The 21,943-nt window shown below is 37.0% G+C and overlaps 1 protein-coding gene and 1 long non-coding RNA gene across 3 annotated transcripts in view; one reads left to right on the top strand and one right to left on the bottom strand.

The window, feature by feature from the left end:
• Positions 1–21,943, top strand: part of SYNE1 (spectrin repeat containing nuclear envelope protein 1) — a 304,124-nt gene that overhangs the window by 247,627 nt on the left and 34,554 nt on the right. For both annotated transcript variants that reach the window (XM_082048748.1, XM_082048747.1), the window contains 13 exons: positions 1,444–1,577; positions 2,955–3,159; positions 4,378–4,560; positions 5,128–5,274; positions 6,367–6,521; positions 6,884–7,031; positions 10,463–10,557; positions 11,591–11,825; positions 12,481–12,675; positions 13,871–13,996; positions 14,756–14,911; positions 16,885–17,043; positions 17,548–17,714. In XM_082048748.1, the coding sequence (XP_081904874.1) occupies positions 1,444–1,577; positions 2,955–3,159; positions 4,378–4,560; positions 5,128–5,274; positions 6,367–6,521; positions 6,884–7,031; positions 10,463–10,557; positions 11,591–11,825; positions 12,481–12,675; positions 13,871–13,996; positions 14,756–14,911; positions 16,885–17,043; positions 17,548–17,714 (2,105 nt within the window). The remainder of the gene's footprint in view (positions 1–1,443; positions 1,578–2,954; positions 3,160–4,377; positions 4,561–5,127; positions 5,275–6,366; positions 6,522–6,883; positions 7,032–10,462; positions 10,558–11,590; positions 11,826–12,480; positions 12,676–13,870; positions 13,997–14,755; positions 14,912–16,884; positions 17,044–17,547; positions 17,715–21,943) is intronic.
• Positions 131–20,362, bottom strand: LOC309437928. Its single transcript, XR_014183685.1, has 3 exons — positions 20,208–20,362; positions 4,389–4,607; positions 131–444 (listed from the first exon to the last, which is right to left on the bottom strand). It is a non-coding gene; the product is annotated as an uncharacterized lncRNA (long non-coding RNA).

The raw sequence follows: 21,943 nt of genomic DNA, 5'->3' as shown, positions 1-21,943 counted from the left end.
TCCTGCCTCTTGACATTCTAAGGATGGATTCAAGGATTTTGTCCTCTATTGCATGGATGCAGATAACTATACATTTTGGTTCATAAAAAATTGAAGTACAGACACACGGGCACATTATAATCACATGACATTAAGAGAACACATTATCAAACAGCCATTTATTTTGCATTTTACAGAAAAATAAAATGGTGACAGTTGCTTTCTTTTTAGATTTTTGGTGCTGTTCTTTAAATTTTGATCCAGACTGTCAAATTGTTAAAAGTTTTTATATCATGCTAGTGACCATTAAAACTAAAGTTTCTTGCTCTGCTTCATCAGGCTTCTGAGCTACATGTTGAGATCACGTTTTAAAACTCAGCCGCTCCACCCTGTGATTGCAGTGGATTGAAAATGAAAGAAAGTGTTCTAAAAGCTGAGACGCTCTCATGTTCAAGTGATTTCTCACTGTAAAGAAAGCATTAAATACAATGAGAGTCCTGTTATAAAATTATTAGTTAATATTAATTGAAATAAATTAATTTAAATACATTTAAAATTATTAAAATTATTGTTCTAGTACACAGAGTAACTTGTAATTCAAAGAAAGCTGTTGTCATTGGAATGAAAAATAATTATGCAACATTTCCAGATGCTTAAAGTAACAAGACTTTGTGTTTAGTATTTGCCAGCAAATTTAAGTTCCTATTATTATGTATGATGAGTGATTTGAAGTCCAGACTTATTTAAAATCAAATACCCTAAGCATGAACAGTGCTTTGCAAACCAAGATTTGAAGAACTTACATTAGTGGACTTTACAGCCATTCTACTAGGTTTTCATTTTTCACATGTCAGAGATGCGGAGTCAGTAAAACAAGAGGTACAGAAAATTACTTCTTTTGCTTATGAAGATTTTGACTATACTGTTTGATCAGGTTGAGATTTGCTGGGCTGTCCAAACTGTAAATATTTAAGGTTTCAAAAAAAAGGAACATATTCTCTGCCAGCAGCACTTCAGACTGATAAGTGAAAGAGCAAGAACATTCTTTTCAGAATAAAGCTTTTTTATGCTGCTACTTTTTTGGTCTCATTCTAAACAGGAAAAAGTTATTTATGTTATTTCATGAGCTAAGTTTTTATTTCTGTAGCAGTCCCATGCACTTACTTCTTCCGTGTGAGAGTGCTTGTTTAGAATAATTTCTTTTACAAGGCATTTACAATTTGCAAAAATTTTCGGTTAAAATTTACTTTTTGCTATGCCTTGATATTGTTTGACATGAATCTAACAACAGACTTTATATTAAACAAACAACTTTCTATTTAGATGCAACACCCACGGAATCAAGTTTTACATTCATAACCTGTATGATGTAACTGCTGTGTACTATTTTGAAACATTTCTACATTGTGCAACTGTAATACCTCACATATCTCTGTATTATTTTTATTATTCTATCTGTTTTAGAGCCTACAAGAAGAATTGGAAAAGCAAGAAAATAGCTTACAGAAATTTGGTTCTGTGACCAATCTATTGTTGAAAGAATGTCACCTACCAGTGACCGAAACACTTACCAATACTTTGAAAGAAGTTAATATGAGGTAGAAAATGTCTGAGTATTGAACTTTACTTTCAGTGGTAATTTTGTATTTATCCATTGACTCAGTTTTCCATCATTTTTATTTTTTACATATATTATTTTATGGTGTTTGAGATTGGAGGGCTTGAAGGGGTGGGCAGTGTTATTCCTTCTGTCAGGAAATGGAGCAGAACTGTCTCATTTACTACCAATAATAAATGGAACATTATTTTCTCCAGCAAAGCATTTGGACATTACTGTCAGTAGCTTTGCCCCATGCATGGCTGCCAGCCAAGATTCAGAAGTACTGTGCTGGAAAATAATACGACACTTAAAATATGAGAATCCTGTCTGAAAATTTTACTTACTATGCAGGCACTAGGTTCTCCAGATTCCAGGTTGCTATTCTGAGTTTTCTGAGTTGTAGGAAGGGCAGAAAAGTCCCTGATAGGCAAGTAAGTCTAAGCTTTCATCAGTAGCTTGGCAAACAGCTACCCCAACATTGAAATCCAGGCCAGATCCAGTGTAAGGGTTTACTCAGAGAAGAAGTTACAGGAAGGCAGAAGCCAAAAGCAAAAACTAGTTTGGTGGAAAGTTGGGGATTTTCTTGAAAATACAATCATGCCAAGTTTATTTTGATCTGTGGTCTATCCTGTCCTAGAATCTGGAAGTAGAGGCAAGGAATTACTCACCCTATTTCAAAAAAAGATGCTGTAAGATTTAAGCTTCAATTATGACTGTTGGAATTTTCACTTCACCATTTTTATCATATAATAATAATTGAAAAATGTTGTGATTTCCTTTAGTGAGGAAATAATGAAGCAATTTGATAAATACCAGCATATTTTAGAAAGTACATATTTCTGGTTGGCATTAGAGACAGGAATTTACAGGGGGATTAGGAATTTAATTGGATAATAAAGAAATTAAGAGTTCAATAGGTGTGGGAGTATTTTAGACAGGAGTTACGCTGAACTTTATGGCTTTAAATATTCTGTCAGATTTTGGGAGGAAATTGCAGTAGAGGAAATAGTTTCATGATTACATCTGTTTTGACCCTCTTAGACCCTTGCAGGAATTTGGTACTAGCAGTTCGTGGTTGGTTGTGAATGCTCTGTGCAGTGAACCAAAGTGTGCTAAGTGAAAATAGCAGGAGGTTCACTTCAAAAAGTGCACTCCAGCTCCAACCCTCAAGCATTAATATACAGCATCCAAGATGGTCAGAACAGCCTGTCATATTTCTTGGATTATTTTTTTTTTTTTCCCAAATGTCTAGATCTTGATTATTACCAAATTTCTTAAAAGCCAAAAGATGATGGGAAACAGCAGAGAGAAGGAGGGGCAGGGATAGTTTTTGTGGACTCAGAGGCTTTGATCATTCATCCAATGTCTTTACCAGGTGGAACAACCTTCTGCAGGAGATTGCAGAGCGGCTGCGTGCCAGCAAGGGCCTCCTTCAGCTGTGGCAGAGGTACAAGAACTGTTACCAACAGTGCTCTTCCACAGTCCATCAGCGGGAAGCCCAGACCAATGAACTCCTGAAGACTGCTACCAGCAAAGACATTGCTGATGATGAAGTTACCACTTGGATTCAAGACTGCAATGTATGTTCAGTTAAGCTTTAAACTTTTTCACAGCACTGTGGGCTAAAAATCACAACAGGCTCTCCATTCCTAAACTGTATACATGGTGTATTGGAAACTTGTGTGCAAACACAGTTCTTTTTACTGACGCATGTGTCAGGCTCAGTAGAGACAGATCTGCTAATGAAATCTCATGCGTTTCTCAGACTTTTCATGTGATCCCTCCATGGCTTGTTTTGGAGTTGTTTCAGAAGCCTATATCTGAAATCAGTTCTCTGGAGAAGGTAGATAAATTACACCATTTCATTCAGTCTTGAGTCACTGCTTATTGAAGGGATACTTGCTTGGGAAAAATATATCTACCCAATCTGTCGAGTTCCTTATAATAGAAAGAAAAATAAAATCATTTGACTACATTGCCACCAGTCACGTAGGCTCACTTTTTCTGAATGAAGGGAGACTGTGTATGTTCTGAGGATTTCTTTATCCTTCCTATAGAAGGACTTCGTTCACTCTGAAACCTTGAGATTCTCCCTTTTTCAAGACTGTATCTCAAAGCAGCAGGACAGTTTCTCTCCTATATGTGGTTACAATTTGGTGCTTTTGAGTTTAAGTTAATGTTAACTATCATTGACAACAAAAAAATCGAATGTTAATTGTCTTAGTGTAAGAAAAACAGTTGCAAGGACAGAAATGAATGCATTAATGAACTTTTCAAGCATTTGCTGCCATAGTCATCTGGACTGACTATTCAAATTGTTCGGTCTGAATAATTTCTTTATGTTCTGATGTCCCATACTTTAGCCATTATGTCTGGCCATTTACAAAAGTGACTTTTTCATCTCCCCGGTAGTTCATAGCAGGAAAAAAAGAGATGCCTCATGAGTCAATCCACAGTGAGGGCTGCCACTGCTTATGACCAGTATGTCAGTAAATTCAAAGTATTTGTTTCAACAAATATTGCCTCCTAAGTAACTTGGGCTTGCTCAAAGATAGCTGAGCAGTCATTTCTTCCTGTTGCTCTGTGCACAGGTACTTCAACGTGTTTTTTATTCTGCACATTATTTAGTTTGCATACAGAGTGTGAGTGGACACTTTGGCATTGAATTACAGTAGTAAATATAAGTTTTTTTACAGTGGGGGAGCCCATTCATTTCGTTCCTCGTTTAAATCGGGGAGGACGACATCAGCAGAGTGTCAGATTAACTATTTATACATTTATTCAATTTTTTGCCACAGGATGTACTCACGGATTTGAAGACAGCACAGGAGTCACTGGTTGTTCTTCAAGAACTGGGAGAAGAACTAAAAAGCCAGGTGGAGGCTTCGGCAGCAGCAACTATACAGTCTGATCAGCTTTCTCTGAGCCAGAATCTGTCAACCCTAGAGCAGGCTCTCCGCAAGCAACAGGCTGTACTTCAGGTATGCAGAGGGTTGTTTCAGTCCTTGATCTGATCATCCTGTGGTACCTAAAAACACATATATTAGCTCAAACTGCTTGGTAAAAGACAGTGCTCTTACCTGTTCAACGACATTTCTTAGGCTTCCCTTGAAGCCAAAGCTGAAAGTAGAAAATATACTTGAATCCAGCATAGAGACCATTTCAGATTGCAATAAGAGCAACACTTGGTTCTTTCTGATGACAATAAATTAAGCAGAGAAGTTAGTTTCGTAAGTTAGAGAAGGTTGTCTATTTCAAAGCAAGGAGATATTTATGCACTTTGTTGAAGTGTTGCCTTTCTACTATGATCAAAATCTTGTGTTCTAACCTAAAAAGAAAAACAAAACAAAACAAAAAAACAAAGCAAACCAAAACAAGCAAACAAAAAACCCCAGTAAATCCATAATCTGTAAGCAAAGCAGCAGTTACAATTGCTCTTAGCCTATATAGCTGTTTGCAAATCTATAACAAGAATAAACCGGAGTGTAATGTCAATATGGATGCTCTGTGGCTGAAGTTCTTAAACTGTGGGTCCTTTTATATTCAAGGCTGGAGTGCTGGATTATCAAACCTTTGCCAAGAACCTGCAAGTCCTTGAGGGCTGGATAACAGAAGCAGAAGAAATCTTGAAAGGACAGGATCCCAGTCATTCATCTGACCTCTCAGAAATACAGAGTAGGATGGAGGAACTCAAGGTGACTACTAAATGCAGAAAGTGTAACTTGGGTGGTTTTTTGGTGGCTGTTTTTATTGTTGTTGTTTTAGTGGTAGCCTGGCTCTTTGTAGTACAGGGTATGCACAGGCATCATACATGCATTCTCTATGTATTAAAGGACTGTCATGCATGCAGATTATAAGACTGAGAACTTAGAAGTTTGATGGCAGTCAAGGAGTTACTGTCTGTGTTGCTTTTCACCTGAGTAAAGAAGAAAAGGAAAGGCAAACTGTTTCGAATAAAATTAATATCAAATCAAAATGGGAATGGAAATTTTAGTAGTGTTTGGAGATTGCTTTTGCCTTTTTTACTCTAGACTTTTTTATAATTTATGCAATTCCTGTCTTAGTGATATTTAGTTTAGGGATGAAGTTATCTATTTATTTTGTATATCTCGATATACTGAAGAAATGTTTATACAGTGTACCATATGATACCCCTTTGAGCTCTATCACTCTTTTTTTTGGAGGGGGATTTTTTTTTCCCTTCTTTTATTTCAGAGGCCCTGACAAGAAGTTGATGAACTTTGCAATCTATGCTGGTTTTGTCATTTTAACTTCCACTATTTCTCTCTCAGGATTAACTGTGCACAAAATTCCACTTTGGACATGCTAAAAAATAGGACATTTTCCTAATGTAATGAATTGGGTATTTCCATACTGCAAAAGTAAAAATCTAAAAATAAAAAGTTTAGTAAGTCCAATGGGAATTTGCCAGACTAGCATGCAGTCTAGGAAACAAGGAAAAAGGCTCACTTTTTTAAATATAAACATATGGCTTCAAACAGTTGCCTACATTTGCAGCTCTAAGCAGTAAATCCCCAGTTCAGAAAAATATTTCAGTGCCATTTGAGTTTACTTCTCTGAGCACATTTAAACATGAGCCAAAGTCTCCTGGACTGGGACCAGAGGCTGAAAACTGGAAATGCAGTCCTTCCCTGGCATAGGGAGTGATTGCCACTTGGTGGCAACCAAGGCCGTTCCAGATTTAACTGAGTGCTTGTTCATAATTTCGCTGTTGAGAATAGTGTAATTACTCAACTTCTAGTTATCACTTTTGTTGTCTCTTGCAGAGTCAGATGTTGAAGTTCAGCAGCATGACCCCAGATTTGGACCGTCTTAACGAGCTGGGTTACAGGCTCCCTCTGAATGACAAAGAAATCAAAAGGATGCAGAACCTGAACAGACGTTGGTCTCTGATCTCATCTCAGACTACGGAGAGATTCAGGTGGAGATGTTTAAAGATCGTTGTATGGCTTTTTTAGATTACAACAGCTAGAAATTACACCTTTTGCAGAATATAAAAATGTTACAGATATTTCATTAAGCTCCTTTCCTTCGGTATACTTTTATAAGTAAAGAGTGAAGCCAGTGAGCCCAGATGTTGGTTTTGCCACAAATGAACAGAATTTGAAATGAGGGAGACCGCTACTTTTCAAAGCGTTGACTCAATAAATTGAATGAGGCAGCTCAGTGGGAAAAGCGATAACATCTGGTTTGGATTTCTGCTGGAAAAGTTATTGCAAGATGCTCTTAATGCAGTGTGTGAGAGGAGGAGACCTTACCTGAATCCATCTTTTTTTCTTTCAGTAAGCTGCAGTCTTTCTTGCTGCAGCAGCAGACCTTCTTGGAGAAATGTGAAACTTGGATGGATTTATTAGTTCAGACTGAGCAGAAGTTGGGAGCAGAGATTTCAGGAAACTACCAGAATCTTTTAGAGCAACAGAGGGCACATGAGGCAAGTCATCATGTGTATTTATACATAACTGCTACACATACTATTTATATATAAAAGGAATGCATGTTTGCCTACACTGTCTGAGAATATCTTTAAAAAAGAAGCATGCAAATGTATCACTAGTACCCACATCGGAGGAGGACTTGAGTATGCATTTGTGTATAATGTATCAGTATGCCTATGAGTGCTTCTCACCTACATTTAATCTACTGCAGATTGGTTTACACCAAGGAACTCAAAGTTGTTATTGACCTTTCTGTATAACCTAACTATCCTCATGCAATTTGACCCTTTGTCTTCAGTCATAACTGGAGAAAATCTTCATTCTTTCTGTTTATTCTGAGTATTTGTTATTAAATTGCCAACATACAAAGCATCTGAAGAGCATGTTAAAGGAAGACTTTTCTGTCAAGTGCCAAGTAATGTAACTCATCATGGAGCCTCAATTTGGTAACATTGCCGTGGAGAACAGACTGATTTGATCTGAGCTGTGTGCTGGAGTTATTTGTCTGTTTGCAAGAAATCAAGAACTAGCCCAGCTTTTGCTGCAGGGGAAAGCGGATTCAGAGTTTTTTACTAGAGGATGCATTTATGATTCTTCAGTGAAGTCAAGTAATGCAATTTTTTTTTCCACCCATATTGTTACTGCCAAGAAACCTGGTAAAGATCAAGTAAGACAAGTCAATTTTCATACCAAAGCTCCCATGTGGCCACAGTAGTTTCAGTTCCCACAACTTTTTCAGCCAACCCATAGACTCAAGCCAGATCACAGGGAGAGTCATGTCCTCCCCCTGCCCCCTCCACTCTTGCCTTGTATCCCACAGCAGAGTGTTTGGGTGAATGTCTGATAGCAGAAAGTAATTCACAACCATTTTTGCCTGCTTTAGCATACATTTGCTTTAGCATTTAACTGCCTTTGCTTTCATGAATGTCATCAATTTCATTTCCTCTCAGTGCTGCCAGAATTAACTGGACAGAGTGTCTTTGTAAGTCAAGATGTCTCAGCTGTTCGAGATTTGAATGTCCAGAAATCATGACTAAGTGGACAATTCCCTTCTGTTGCTGTGTCCATTCATAGTTACAGTTTTTTGAAAGGGGTTAACAGCAATCTTCTTACATTAAATTGTCTTGAGATATCAGCTTAATTCTCTCCTGAAAACTTTATCTGGGAAGGTAGCTTAGCTAACTGTTACTCAGGCACTCTGTCAAAGCTTTTTGTATTACAATTATAAAGGCATCTCTCAGGATTTAGAGAATTAATATCTGATTTTCTAAATACTATAATTCATCCTAATAACATGTGATAAATTGAATCTTTTTTTTTTTTTTCCTAAAGCTTTTTGGCATTTTATATAATCTCAACATACTCAGTACTCAATATTCTTTGCAGTGCTTCCTGATACCCATGAAGGATTTTCATTCCATTCCTCATAGCTGAAAGGGTCAAATCTAAACTTCTTGAGATGAATTTTCGGATTGTTTTACTTTGTATTTTTGAAGATAGTAAGAAAATATTCTGTTTCCACACTTATTCCCAGAATGGATACTGAAATGCCTCCAGCTCTCTTATCAGCTTGCTGGTGCTGACTCATAACTTTGCTGGTGTTTAATCAAAGAGCAGCCCAGCTACCTCAGTGGCCTTATTTAGAAATAACTTCCCACTGAAATGTACAAACCACCAAGGTGGAGGTGATGCTTTTTTCAAATATAATGCCCTAACACTGGCATTTTCATCAAAAATGTCTGTCAGGACAATCATGTAGTCATTCCTGTGCAGGAATGTAGTCATAAAGCTCCTCATACTTGATAAGCTTTTGTTTCACCTGTCCTCTTTTTTTAAAATATTAAAATTGTCACTTTTGGAGGGTTGTTTTTTTGAGTTTTTATTGTTTTATTAAACATTCGTATTCTGTTTAGTCCCAATCTGTCGACAGTGCTGGTAGATGCTGTTGCCTCCTGTACTTCATCCATGCCCCTAACTTGACAGAAATAGATGTGACAGGAAGGAGAATTTGTATCCTCTTGCTCAGGTTTCTGAAATTCTCAGTGCCACAGTATTGTGGTGGTGTTTTTTTTTTTTTTTTCATGAGAAAATAGAGCTATTAGTTTCCCTCTGGTTCAGGCTCAGTCATTCATAAGAGCCAACATATTCAAAGAACACTATCAAATACTTCTACAAGGAAATTAGACAACACTGTTTCTTTTTATGGGAAAATGTATGACCTGGGTAACATTTTCAAAATTAACTCCATGACTCAGAGAGGCAAAATCTCATTTTGAAAAATTAATCCCTCATCTAGAAGTCCTAAACTATATACAATGTGCTTTAGGAGTTTAATTGTATAGGTGCCAGTGGGTATTTTGCTGCCAGTTGCAGATGCAAGAATTGCTCCATCACAGTTTGAGTTGATGGGAAGCCATGTAACAGGGGTGTAATCTGAATTTGGGGAATAGTGGCTCTCAGTTCAGGTGAGGGTGAACTTCTGTCAAGTGTGAACACTGTCACTAAAAAAGAAAAAAAAATCTCAAGCTTCATGGCAATATCCTTTCTCTTTTAATCTTTTTGAAAGCTTTTTGAACATGGACTGAGTTCAGTTCTGAGCTGATGCCTGGGTGTACTTTTGTCAACATAAGAACATTCCTGAACAGCATTATCTAGAGGCATGGTCCATTACTAAAAGAAAAGATGTTTTTAAAAATAAAATTTAGTATGTATTTAAATCATCTTTGCTTAAGTAGTACTTAGGTAATTTTTTGTCTTAAGTAGTATATAAGTAATAAGGGAGATTTAAAAGTATTGAGAAAGTTTATTGTGACTGATGGAGAAAATTGGAAAATAAATTGGACAGAGTGGAAAATTTGTTTCTACCTCCTACACATGGCTGACCATTTCTTTTAAAGTTCTAGTGCAGTGTAAAATTGTATTAAAAGTTTGTATAACACTCTCACACACAATCTGTGCATAAGTTCAATTTAACAAGGCAAAGGACTGTAATAGTCTTAAACAAGAAAGAAAATAAAAAGTGCCCCTGCTGTCCATGCAAAAAATATGCTATTTGGATTTTGTTTAAAATTGTAGTGCCAATCACACAAGTGTATTTAGAGACATAAAACCTAGCTGCTGTTTATGTTATTTAGCTTTTAATAGTTTGGGGTTTTATTTTTGGTTTTGTTTGTTTGTTTGCTTGGTTTTGTTGTTGTTGTGTTTGTTTGTTTGTTTTTTTAATGTCAAGGTACTAATAATAATTACTAGAAGCAGCAAGTAACTCCAGCAGTGAGATTTTTAAATGTGTTTGTAAGTTCATGACAAAACTCCCATTGAATTAATTTTAAATGAGTTTAAATACATGAAAATTCATTTTTACCAGTGCGTAACAGATAGAATTAAAATGTAAGATCTTGTTTTAACATCCTTGTCTCCTGTACAACAGCTCTTCCAGGCAGAGATGTTCAGCCGCCAGCAGATTTTGCATTCAATTATCTTGGATGGGCAGCACCTCCTAGAACAAGGACAGGTGGATGACAGGTAGACATTCCTGTGTTGTTGCTGCTTCTGGTTATATGAAGTGATACTTAAACTAGTGGGGAGCTTCCAGACAGAGAAGATAGCAGATGTCAGTGTTCAGATCATGTTCTTCTGAGGTAGAAGTTACTGTTGCTGTGGTTAAGCTATGAATTAGCCAGATCTTAAATAGGACAGTGTTCTTTAGGATGCTATGGGAAATGTGAATATGTGAATGCATTTGTGAATACAACAGCCTTGAGGCTGCTTCTCTGACAAAGATTTGTCTTGGATTATCAAGCACATCACATATATGTCTGTTTCCATGTACTTTCAAAATCACACTTTCACCAAAGGACCCTGCAGTGACAAATTTAGTGAGTTACACTTGATTTATGCCAAATGGAGATTTACCTCTACCAAGAGGTAAATTTATCTCTACCTACTGCCATTTAGGAACACATGTAACCTAAATGTGATGGAACAGGAATTCATTGCTGTCTGAGATTTCATTTTAGATGATTGTGATCAAATGAATGAAAATCAGTGAAAACACCAGTGGGTTCACAGTTGTGCATATGATTTGACTTTGCTAAGGGTGTCATGTTGATGATGAACCATTTTTCAGGGTGTGAGAATTTTGTTAGTGCTGTGTATACCTTATGCCGGCTTTGAGCTCATTAGTAAATCTGGGTGTGAATTGTGAAATCTCCAAGATTTACTATGAATTTGGCTAATCTAAACTGGTAAAACCTGTAGATTTTTATATTTCTGGGAAGAAAGTAGAAGGGTTTATTGTGTTAAATGTCTGGGTTTTTTAAGGTCTCAATAATTTGAGGCTTTTGATTCTTCTGGTACATGAAGTGTGAAGTTCTCATTCTCAGTCAGCTATACTATCATGAGATTTCAGTGTTTTTTTTCCTGTTTTTTTTTTTCCTGTTGTTTTGTTTTTTTGGCAGCCAGAAAAGGTCTTCCCTTTCCCTTCAGTTTATTTCATTAAACAAATAGATCAAAGTATGATGGTTACTATGTATTTTGATTTGTCTACTCATAATAGGGATGAATTTAATCTGAAGCTAACTCTTCTAAGTAATCAATGGCAAGGGGTAATTCGCCGGGCACAGCAGAGGAGGGGGATCATTGACAGCCAGATTCACCAGTGGCAACGCTACAGGGAGATGGCAGAGAAGCTGTGCAAGTGGCTGGTGGAAATACCCTGTCAGCCAGCGAGTACACTGGGCATCGTTCCGATCTCATTGCAGCAAGCCAGAGCCCTACTGGATGAAGTGCAGGTATGTCCAGTGTGTTTGAAGAAAGAGGAAAAATCCCTGCATTTTTTACAGACTTCATCATTTAAAACATTTTTTAAAATGTATTAGATTCAGACTATCTGCTTTGCAGAAAGCAATATTGGATGTTAGTTCTTCTTTGAAACTGGTATAGCCTCAGAAGCAGCAGTGTGATGGAACCAAAGGTGGAGTTCCTAAAGAACATGCAATGGAGAACTTACTGGGCTCTCTCTCTTGAGCCTTAGTTACTTCTGTTTTTTCCTTTGTAGCAAATGTCATACTGAAATGGTCTTGAAAAAAAGCCATGATGTCCTATTTGAGGGATGTACTCCAGCTGACAAAAAAGGACATCTTGAGTGTCTATTTTCATGTGAGGTTAACAGTATCTGTGTAGCAGCTTGGTGTCTTCAGGCTTTTTGGCTGGAAGATCCATATAATCATAAAGCTTAGGGGCATAATAGGTTCTAGAGGAACTATTAATCTTTAAGACCAATTGAGATACTGATATTAATGGGGAGAGAGAAGACTTTCATGTCTTTATCTCCTTGGAGAAATTTTCTAAAGGTCTGCTGCAGTAAATTGTTGTGAAAGGGTTATAATGAATTGCTAATGGTAATTAAAAAGACAAAGCTGACAGAAAGCTTTTAATGTTTTTCAGCTTAAAGAGAAAGGGCTGCTAAGGCAGCAAGGGAGTTATATCCTCACTGTGGAAGCTGGGAAGCAACTGCTTCTCTCTGCTGACAGTGGGGCTGAGGCAGCCCTGCAGGCAGAGCTCACTGAAATTCAGGAGCACTGGAAGAAAGCTAGCACACAGCTGGAGCAACAAAAGAAGCAGCTTGCTTTACTACTGAAAGTAAGTGTGTGATTTCTTCTATACTTCTTCAGCAAGACCATGGTTTCTCACTATGAATCCTGTTGAAGAAAAGCATTCTCAAGGGATAAGCACAAGTACAAGAATTGCATATATGCTACATGAGCTCATAATTTCATTTCACCACTTCTGAAACTAGCAGTAATAATACTTCACAGTAGACTTGTATGTGAGTTGATATGTTTTAATTGGTATTTCAAGAACACTGCCAAAAAAGACTATTCCTACTAGTCCTATTTTCAGCATAGAGAAAAAAATCGTATTTTCTTTTGCACAGTGCAGGTTAGGTTTTATACATAGCTTATTGAAAATCAGAAGTGCCTTATTCCCTTTACATGCCAATGTCAAGATCTATCTACCCAAGACCAGTTATTTGTAATTCTCCATCCTTAAGATGATCATGAAATACTGACATAGGTTGGAAAAAACTGAAGGAGAGAAATACAAAGGCAGTGGTAGACGGAGAATATCTTGAAACAGAAGACTGAGAAAAACAAGTTCAGTATTTTCTGATATGACACAACTGGCATTCTTTATGGGTTGACTGGCTTATCAGAGATCTCTTTGTCTGTAAGTACCTTTTTAATAGGTTTTAACAAGCAGGTGATGCTGCTAGAACCATACTGTCTCATGACATTTGGTATGGTTTGATTTTATGGACACATTTAACATTTTCGAAAGTATACAAACACTAACGCTGGGTGTAGCTGCTAGAATCATAATTTAGAGGAGATACTGCAGGTACTTCAGTGTGACCTGAATTTGCAGTATCCCAAATAACTTTTTTTTTTTTCCTGAAATTGACGCACCTGAATGGAAATATTGTCAAGGAATGGTGGCATGTTTAATACAGGTATTCAAGAAAGGAAGTGAAAAATAATTTGGGAAGGAGAGGCTTTTCTGAAAGGAAAGAGTTGGATCTAGACAACATTGTAATAACAGGAGGCTTTGACTTGTGCATTTCTTCTAGTAGAGACATACACAGAAAAAAATTGACACAGTTGTACACAACTCAAGTTCTGAGACTATTAGTGTTATTAAGAGGGGAATTTCTGGGCATGTTATTACTATTAAAAAAAAAAAAAAGTTTTAACTGTTTAGTGGTTAATTAGGCAAATGAACAGGCATAAGTGTAATCCATATCTGAATTAAAGTCTAATAAACATTCTGCCTTCAGGACTGGGAAAAATCCGAAAAGGGCATTGGAGACTCTCTGGAGAAGCTAAGATCATTCAAAAAAAAGCTTTCTCAGCCTTTGCCAGAACACCATGATGAGTTGCATGCAGAGCAGATTCGTTGCAAGGTGAAGTACTTGTTCTCTGTCTACTGTTGTCTCATCTTTTCATTCTCTTCTGCAGTAACCTCTTCTATTGTTAATAGGCTTGACATTACTGACAGTGCAAACCAGTTGCCATCCCCGTGACATGAAACTATCCGTGTAATATTTGGACAGCCTAATACCTGAGTGATCTCACTACCCTGCAGTGTAAATATAGATCTGATCAGAAGGGGATCTGAAAAGTACTGTGGAAGTGCTAAACACTGGTGTGTTTTTATTATAGAAATTCCAGATTCAAATTTAAACTCATGGTATCTAAGGGGTTGTATTAGTGCTTTTTATCTGAGGTGAGGTTACTGCAAGGGGTCTTAGACAACACTTTTATGCTAGTCTTTGCAGTTTAGAAATGGGTTACAACTTGAAAATATTTTCAATACAGAAAAGTCCAACCCAAAACTTGGAATTCTCAAATTCCTTTAAACTTTAGAGAGTTTTGAGTAGTATTAATGTATTAGTTTGTGACTACTTGTTACAAGTTACAACTACTTGTTACATTCTCTATTGGGGAGATACCTCACACATAACTCTGAAAACATTGGTACATAGGGGGTTGGTATTGTCTTTTTCTAAGTGAGGCTGAAACTGTCCACTTGAAATGGTGAGTCTGCTGAGATACGACTTTAATTCAGTGGTATAACAATGCTTGTCTTCATGCTTCATCAACCCATGCACATTTTTATTTGTTTGCAAACTGGTCCTTTTTCCTTGTGCACTTCTTTTAAGGAGTTAGAGAATGCTGTTGAAGGATGGACAGATGACCTTGCTCACCTCTCTCTGCTGAAGGAGACCCTGTCTGTATATATCAGCGCAGATGATCTCTCAATCCTCAGTGAGCGCATGGAGCTTCTGCACAGACAGTGGGAGGAGCTGTGCCACCAGGCAAGTATAGTACTGAGCCCTGGTAGGAGTATGCAGGCTAGAAAAGTGTTGGGAGAAAAACTGAATGCAAGTGGCAGCTTTTGGAAAAGATGCGTGTAGACACATTCAGTTTCAAAAGTTTCAAAGTTTCAAAACTCTTGCTGAATGAGGGAAAGCATCTGTTGAAATGCTTCTCCTTTAGTGATTGCTTATGTTTCTAGATGTCTTGAACTTTGTCATGGCTGTGAGGTCATATTTAATCAGCCTTGAAGAAACAACAAAAAAGTCTTTGTGCTATGGGACTGTGGCATGGTTGGCTGGGAAAAACACAGAAGTAATACAGTTTGCTGAGCTTTGGTAGAGGAGCCATGCTCAGGAAGGATCTCCCCTCCCACTCAACATTACTGTGTTGTACCTTCAGTTCTCCTGACAGCTTCTGCTTCTTCAGACATTGGTGTTTGCGTTTGTCTTAGTCTGAGGCTGACTTGCTTGGCTGTGAAGTGAGCTGAGGAGTATTGTTTTTCAGGTGCATCATGCTATTAGCATTTTTTGTGTCCATTTTGCACTTAGAAATTCAAGTAGTGGAGTCTCTGTCACCCAGCATTTCAGGTTACCATAATGTTATTTCTGTGGTTCAGTAGAGATTGCAGTGCAGATAACTAACTTGGAAATACTTACCTCATGTGCAGTACCTGTGAAGGCTTCAAAACCATCCCCTAAGTAGGAAAAATGCTTTACAGATAACAGCACAGAACTCTTTATGAATTATTTGCATTTGAATAAGCCAATGTAGGTACATCTAAACTACAATATAGTCACTGCATATAGGTTTATGATAAAGGAAGAAGCCAAGTAAAGAAGTTTCATCTTAGTTGTGTGCATACTGAATGTTTCAGGATGTAACCTAGTGCAACACTTTGCTCAACTGTTGCTCATTTCCGGAAAGCTGCATCAAGTTTAGAACCACAAAAAGGAAATGTGAGATCATGTGTGTGCCCCTTTTAAACTTAACATGGTAGTTAAAGAACAGATCACCTTTGTTTATGGAAGAGCAGATGCAGTCTTCATCTCAGCTGAAATGCTGATACAAATTCAGCAACAATGCAGATTACAATGGGGAGGAAGTAAGTAGTGGTACAAATGTCTGAAACTGGAGAGATGACTTTGCTGCTCATGCTCTGCTGCTATTTTAATTTCGGTGTCTGTCATTGTCTGTCTATTACTATTCATAGTCCAAGGTGCTGCCACTGCTACAGCAAATTCTTAAACACAGCCATGTTGTTCTTTCTTCTTTACTGACTACAGCATTTGCCTGTTTTGTGCCTTTTCTGTCAGGGCACACTTTAGTCTTTTGGAATCTCTCAGTGTGCCATGTCCATTCAGGAGAAATAATAATCTATGGGACTAATATTTGAACTCTAGTATAAAATTGCTTATGCAAAATATTGTGTATCTTTCATTTAGTTTTGTACTTAAAAACCATAGTCCTCCACAAATTAGACAGTCTTTTGGAGTTTGTCCTATGATATATATATAAGTTGTTTTGGTTTTTTTTTTTTTGCTTTGGTCAAGCAATTTTATCTTGCTTTTTTATTTAATCTATTAGACTAAAAATAAATGTTTAATATACTTTATAAAATTTTTAAGTAAGCAAAAATTGTAACCAAATTTATTTTTATTTTCTAATGAAACCCTTGGGTTAGAGACATAAAACAAGATACTGATAGGCTACTGAGCCCAAGTAATGCTTGGATGCCTCTCTCTATGCAATAGGATGTAGCTGACAGGAAACTTGAGATTAACACTTACCTCTAAACTCACAGAGAGTCACACAAAGTTTTTGCAGTACAAGTCCACGTTGTTTTAATGACAAGTAAGTGGCTGGAACACTTTTGCCAGGCCAGAGGAGTTCACATTGAGGCACAAAGTGTTTCAAGCATCTCTTAGATGCATTTACTATTTTGTTTTTATTTACTCTCTGCAAATGTTTTAAGGTCTCCTTACGTCGACAACAAGTTAGTGAGAGACTGAATGAGTGGGCTGTATTCAGTGAGAAGAACAAGGAGCTCTGTGAGTGGCTGACGCAAATGGAAAGTAAGGTTTCTCAAAATGGCGACATCCTCATAGAAGAAATGATTGAGAAACTTAAAAAGGTATAGTGTGGTGCACATAAAATAATATACTGTTCTTTAGCTGCTTGCTTGTTTTCTGTTGCAAAGAGGATACTGAATTAGCTGAAATTGAGGTTTTACCTTGCACTGATGTTTATAGGTTCCAGCAGGGGTGTGTGTTTGTGTGCTTCTCTCGCTCTGCGGTATTTTCCTGCCTTTCTTGAGGTGAGACACCAGAAAATTAAGTTTATGCAGAGTCAGAGGCATCCGAATGCTTCACTGTATGTCCAACCAGAATTGTATGTAATGAGTTTAACTACAGCAGATATATTCATAGAAGGCCTTGTGTTTTGTTTTGTTTTTTAATTATTTTGATAAAGATGTTCATGGTTATACATCTGATATTTAAGAGGTTGTCTCTCGACTGTACTAATCACCATAAAAAACCAAAGTTCACTTATATTTTTGGATGGTTCATTTAGGAGTGTAGAGAAGAGTGTATTCAGAATACGTACCCTGACTTTTTGATTGCTCTTTACTGTCCAGGATTATCAAGAGGAAATTGCTGTAGCCCAGAAGAACAAAATCCAGCTTCAGCAAATGGGCGAGCGACTTGCTAAAGCCAGCCATGAGAGTAAGGCATCAGAGATTGAATACAAACTTAGCAAGATCAATGACAGGTGGCAACATCTTCTAGATCTTATAGCAGCCAGGTAAAACAGTTGTGTTGTTTCTAAATGCTACATGGGACAGATTAATATGCTGGATGTCATGAATTTTAGATCTCTTTATTGTCTGCCTTTTTGTCATTAACTGTGAATAAGTTTATTCTTAACTATCAACACATTTCTGTGAAATTCACCTTCCTGTTTTACTTTACAGTACCTGACATCGTTTCTTCAAGAAGAGTCAGTTCAAAATATTATCTTCTAGAATGAGAGAGGATTGGTTGCAGGCAGCTTTAGTGAGCCTTGCTCCAGTAGCTTCTTACTTCCGATGAGTGCTTAAGACTGGGTGCAAATGTAGGTTTTCTAGAAAATTCTTGGCAGAGGAATCAAAAGAGTGAATTTGTAGTTTTGGATTTAAAGAAGAGCAGTTCCAAAACTAAGCCTTAGTTTTTCTGCCTGATTAGTTTTTCACTGGTGGAGAAGAGTAACTGCAGGTTAAAGATTCTTTTTACTCAAAGTCAAAAATATAACAGCAATTTTCATAACTTAAAGAAACACAGAATTGTCGTTTACTATTTGAAGAACCTGGTTTCTTTGTTTCAATCCTTTCTGTTGAGTCGTGCTACAGCCTCCGTCCCATTACCAACCATAATTTTGTCAAAATTTTGCAGTTCATAAAATATACATACACTTTATATTTTACACTTCTGTGATGTAGGGACATATGAATTAGTAATACTTAACCCCTGTTAGCAGCAAAAGTGTTTGGGTTTTTTTGTCATCTTTTTTCATCTGTTATTTTTTCGTATGGTTTTATTTTATTCCTGTTCTGAAATCTGTAAGCCTGGGAGCAGTAAATTTCACATAAGCAGAAGCATTCTGGTGGTTCCAGATCCTTTTATAGCTGTTCATTTTAAAGTACTGAACGCTGTATATTTCTTACAGAAACATTAAGTCAGGAAGTGGTGCATTACAGTTGAGGAGCCTGCTGGTTTCAGAGGATGTGATACGACACCAGTTGTTGAATACAAAGTATATTTGCCATGTTTTTGTCTTTTGAAACACCTACTCAGAAATATGTTCCAATAGTAGCTTCAGGAAGCTTCTAGTGAAAAATGTTTGCATTCAGAAACTGCAAAACACATCTTTAAAAGTTCTGTATTGTCTGTTCAGTATTAGAGGTTAGTGTCTTTTATAAGGACAGGTTCAGGATTCTGTGTCATTCTTGGGGTATGGAGATATAAACTGCTATATTATACAGTTAAGCTGTCTCATTCTGTTATCATGAAGCAGGATGTTAAGTCCTAGTTCTAAACTAATTTATGTAAAATATTGATTTACTTTTATTTCCAGATCATTTCGACTTGGCCTTCTCATCTAGCATGCTCAGCACTATTGTATTCAATTAAACATATAAACTTTTCCATTCCAGTGCTTACTGAAGTGAAAAGAACTCTGCAAAGTTTGAATGTTGCATTGCTGAAGTTGGAAAGTAAATGGTGGTGGAGAGGTTTGATGCTAGACCATGGAAATTTTGCTAGTTCAGCTATAGCTTAGGCTGATAGCTGTTAAAGCCCATAGTTGTTGATTAATGTATGTTCAAAGTACTTGAATTGATGTCTAATTCCCACTGGACAAAAGGGTCTACATCCTCCAAGATAATTTTTAGCAGGGTCCAGAGGCTCTTTAGAATATGTTGTTATATACTGGGGTGTGTTACTGTTATGATATTTTGGAGTTTGGAATGTATCATATAACATGAATTTTGGCTGCACTCAGCTAGTAAATGCAGATTAATTGTTCTGGTGTTGAGAATAAACCGCAACTTTCATATTCTGGATCCCTGACAGCATTAATGAATTAATTATTATATCCTGCATGCTTTTCTGGAAAGCTGCAGTCATCCCTTGCCTGGAGCTTTTTTCTTAGTGGTTTATTGCTACAGCAGTGAACTAATAGAAAGTGTGCTATGAAAATGCTTTAGTAGTATTGTATGGTTAATATACCTCCAGTCTGAATCTTTAGTTGTTGATTTTATGCTGTGCGGTGGAACTTCTCCTTTCACTTGTAAAAGCCTCCTCTCTTTCCTCTTTCTTTCTCTCTCTGTTTCCTTACCCACCTTTTTTTTTTTTTTTTTTTTTTAAATTTTCTATGCATTCTGAGGAGGTCTGTAACTGCAGTAGAGATAGCTACAGAAAAGCAGTTCTTTCTCTGCATCAGAGACTTCCAGCAAATTTTCATCCTTTCAGATGGACTTTTCTGATATATCAGCCTGGTGCAAAACATGTTACAGATGTTTACAGCCAGGAAGCAGTGCTATCGCTGCAACTGCTCAGGCTTTGCAAAGAAGGCTTTGTTGTGTTTTCATCCCTTCCCCTAGCACTCACGGTCCACATTCTTGGAGATCAAGTCTGGCACATGTTGATGAATGCAAGTTTTATTTAGAAACATGACCACTTGTCACCATTCAGTCTCATATTATCAAGCAACGGCTGCTAACACTTGTTTAGCGTGCAACATTTTCTGTACAGTACTCACCAGCAAAGAGAAGTGTGTCCCTTTTCCTCACCCCGCCCAAAGCACAGCGTTTGCAGGCTTTTGGAGTGGAAGTTCTTCTTTTTAATGCTGGAAAATTTCATGGTGGTGGCGGAGGACTTGCATGCTGTGAGGATGGCGGAGGACGGCAGTGTGGATTCAGATCTCCCAGACTGTAATTGTGATATCACAAGGCAGGCAGCTATTTTTGTTTGCTTTTGACTGATATGGTTCTTTCTGAAGTCTTGGCTTGCTGGGAAACTAATTGAAATATTGCTATGTAGAAATCACTACCTTAGCTAGAAATGACTGTTTTCTGCTCAGTTTAAAAATAGCTGACGGTGATAACAGCATACTTGGTTTTACAGCTAGTGCTTTTGGTTCCCAGAATAGTCTTTTGTTACTGATGCAGACTCAGAACTAATAAAATCTCTTAGCTGTCTGAAAGAAACTGTAGACTAGTTTTACTGCTGTTTTTAAATACAAGAGCGTGTACACACATGAGAGAAAGCAGACTTTGTATTTGTCTGCTTGCTGTTTGTGTCATCAAAGGGGCATGGCTACAGGCAAAAGGCAGAGAAGGAGAGGCTATAAAGAGAGTATTTCAGTCTTAGCTTACTGAAGCTGGTCAGTCATGTACATATTAATGACTGTTTTGTAGCTGCATGCAGTGCTCAGCCTGCATCACCTTGCATTTTTGAGTCAACTTCTCGTTTGCCTCTTCCTATTTGCTTTTCTAAAAGTTTTGCTATTGTTTAGAGTTCTAGAAGTTTACTCTTTCAAAGAGTAAAATGTCATCTGAGGAGCAAACATAACTGGTGCTACTAGTGTCCTGGTATGCAGTAGTACTGTACTTTGAACAATAAATCTTTTCTAATCATACAGAGATTATTTTAAACTGCATTTAAAAAGATGTTTAATAATGTACAGTTTTTCTCTATTTCATAGAATAAGTATTTCTGAAACTTTGTCACCTGTTCCAATTAATTTTTTTAAACTTTTCTGCTTTCTGTGGGCTTTGTACAGATTTAGCTAACATGTTCTCACTGACTTTTTTTTGTGTTGCTTTTAAAGTTTAATATTAGTAACCAGCTGTCTAAATGACTAATGCAGTCACTATGAGTTCTATATGATGCATTGTTTTGTATTTCCAGGGTTGTTCCTGTTCAGGTTTAAGTGGAATCTAAGGCTATCTAATTTATGACTAATTGAATTAAAGTTAGTTGTGCATAATTTCAGCTACAAGATGTTCTCCCGCTGCCTTTTTTAATTTAAAATAGATGTTTTAAAGTTATTACTTTCTTGAAGAAACTGAGGTATAGTAATTGGAACATTGAAACATAAGCATCATAAGCCTATTCAAACCTTCAGATGAGTTTTTGTCCATACACCATGAAAACAAACAATTGAATTTTGCAGTATTTTTCGTTCTGAGAGTCTTAAGTATCTGTGAAATGTAGCAATACTTATATGAGTGTGCTGTGTAAAAAAACAGCTTTTAAAACAGCTGCCTCATGGATCCAAGTCTTTGTTTTGAATGTGGAATCTTCATTATCAAGTAGAGGAGTTCTCTCAAGTCTCTTGCAGTAACATCCATAGTCCTACAACAGAAGCACAAGATAATTATTGGAATAATTAACTATTTAAACATAGTCATGTAAATGAAATCTCAAAAGATCAAAATTACAGTTGGCTAGGTATCCTACATACTTGAATGATTTTTATTTTGACCTTTGTCT

This window comes from Streptopelia decaocto (assembly GCF_964273445.1).
Source record: "Streptopelia decaocto genome assembly, chromosome: 3".
NCBI classification, from domain to species: domain Eukaryota; kingdom Metazoa; phylum Chordata; class Aves; order Columbiformes; family Columbidae; genus Streptopelia; species Streptopelia decaocto.
This window is presented reverse-complemented; position numbering and strand designations above follow the sequence as displayed.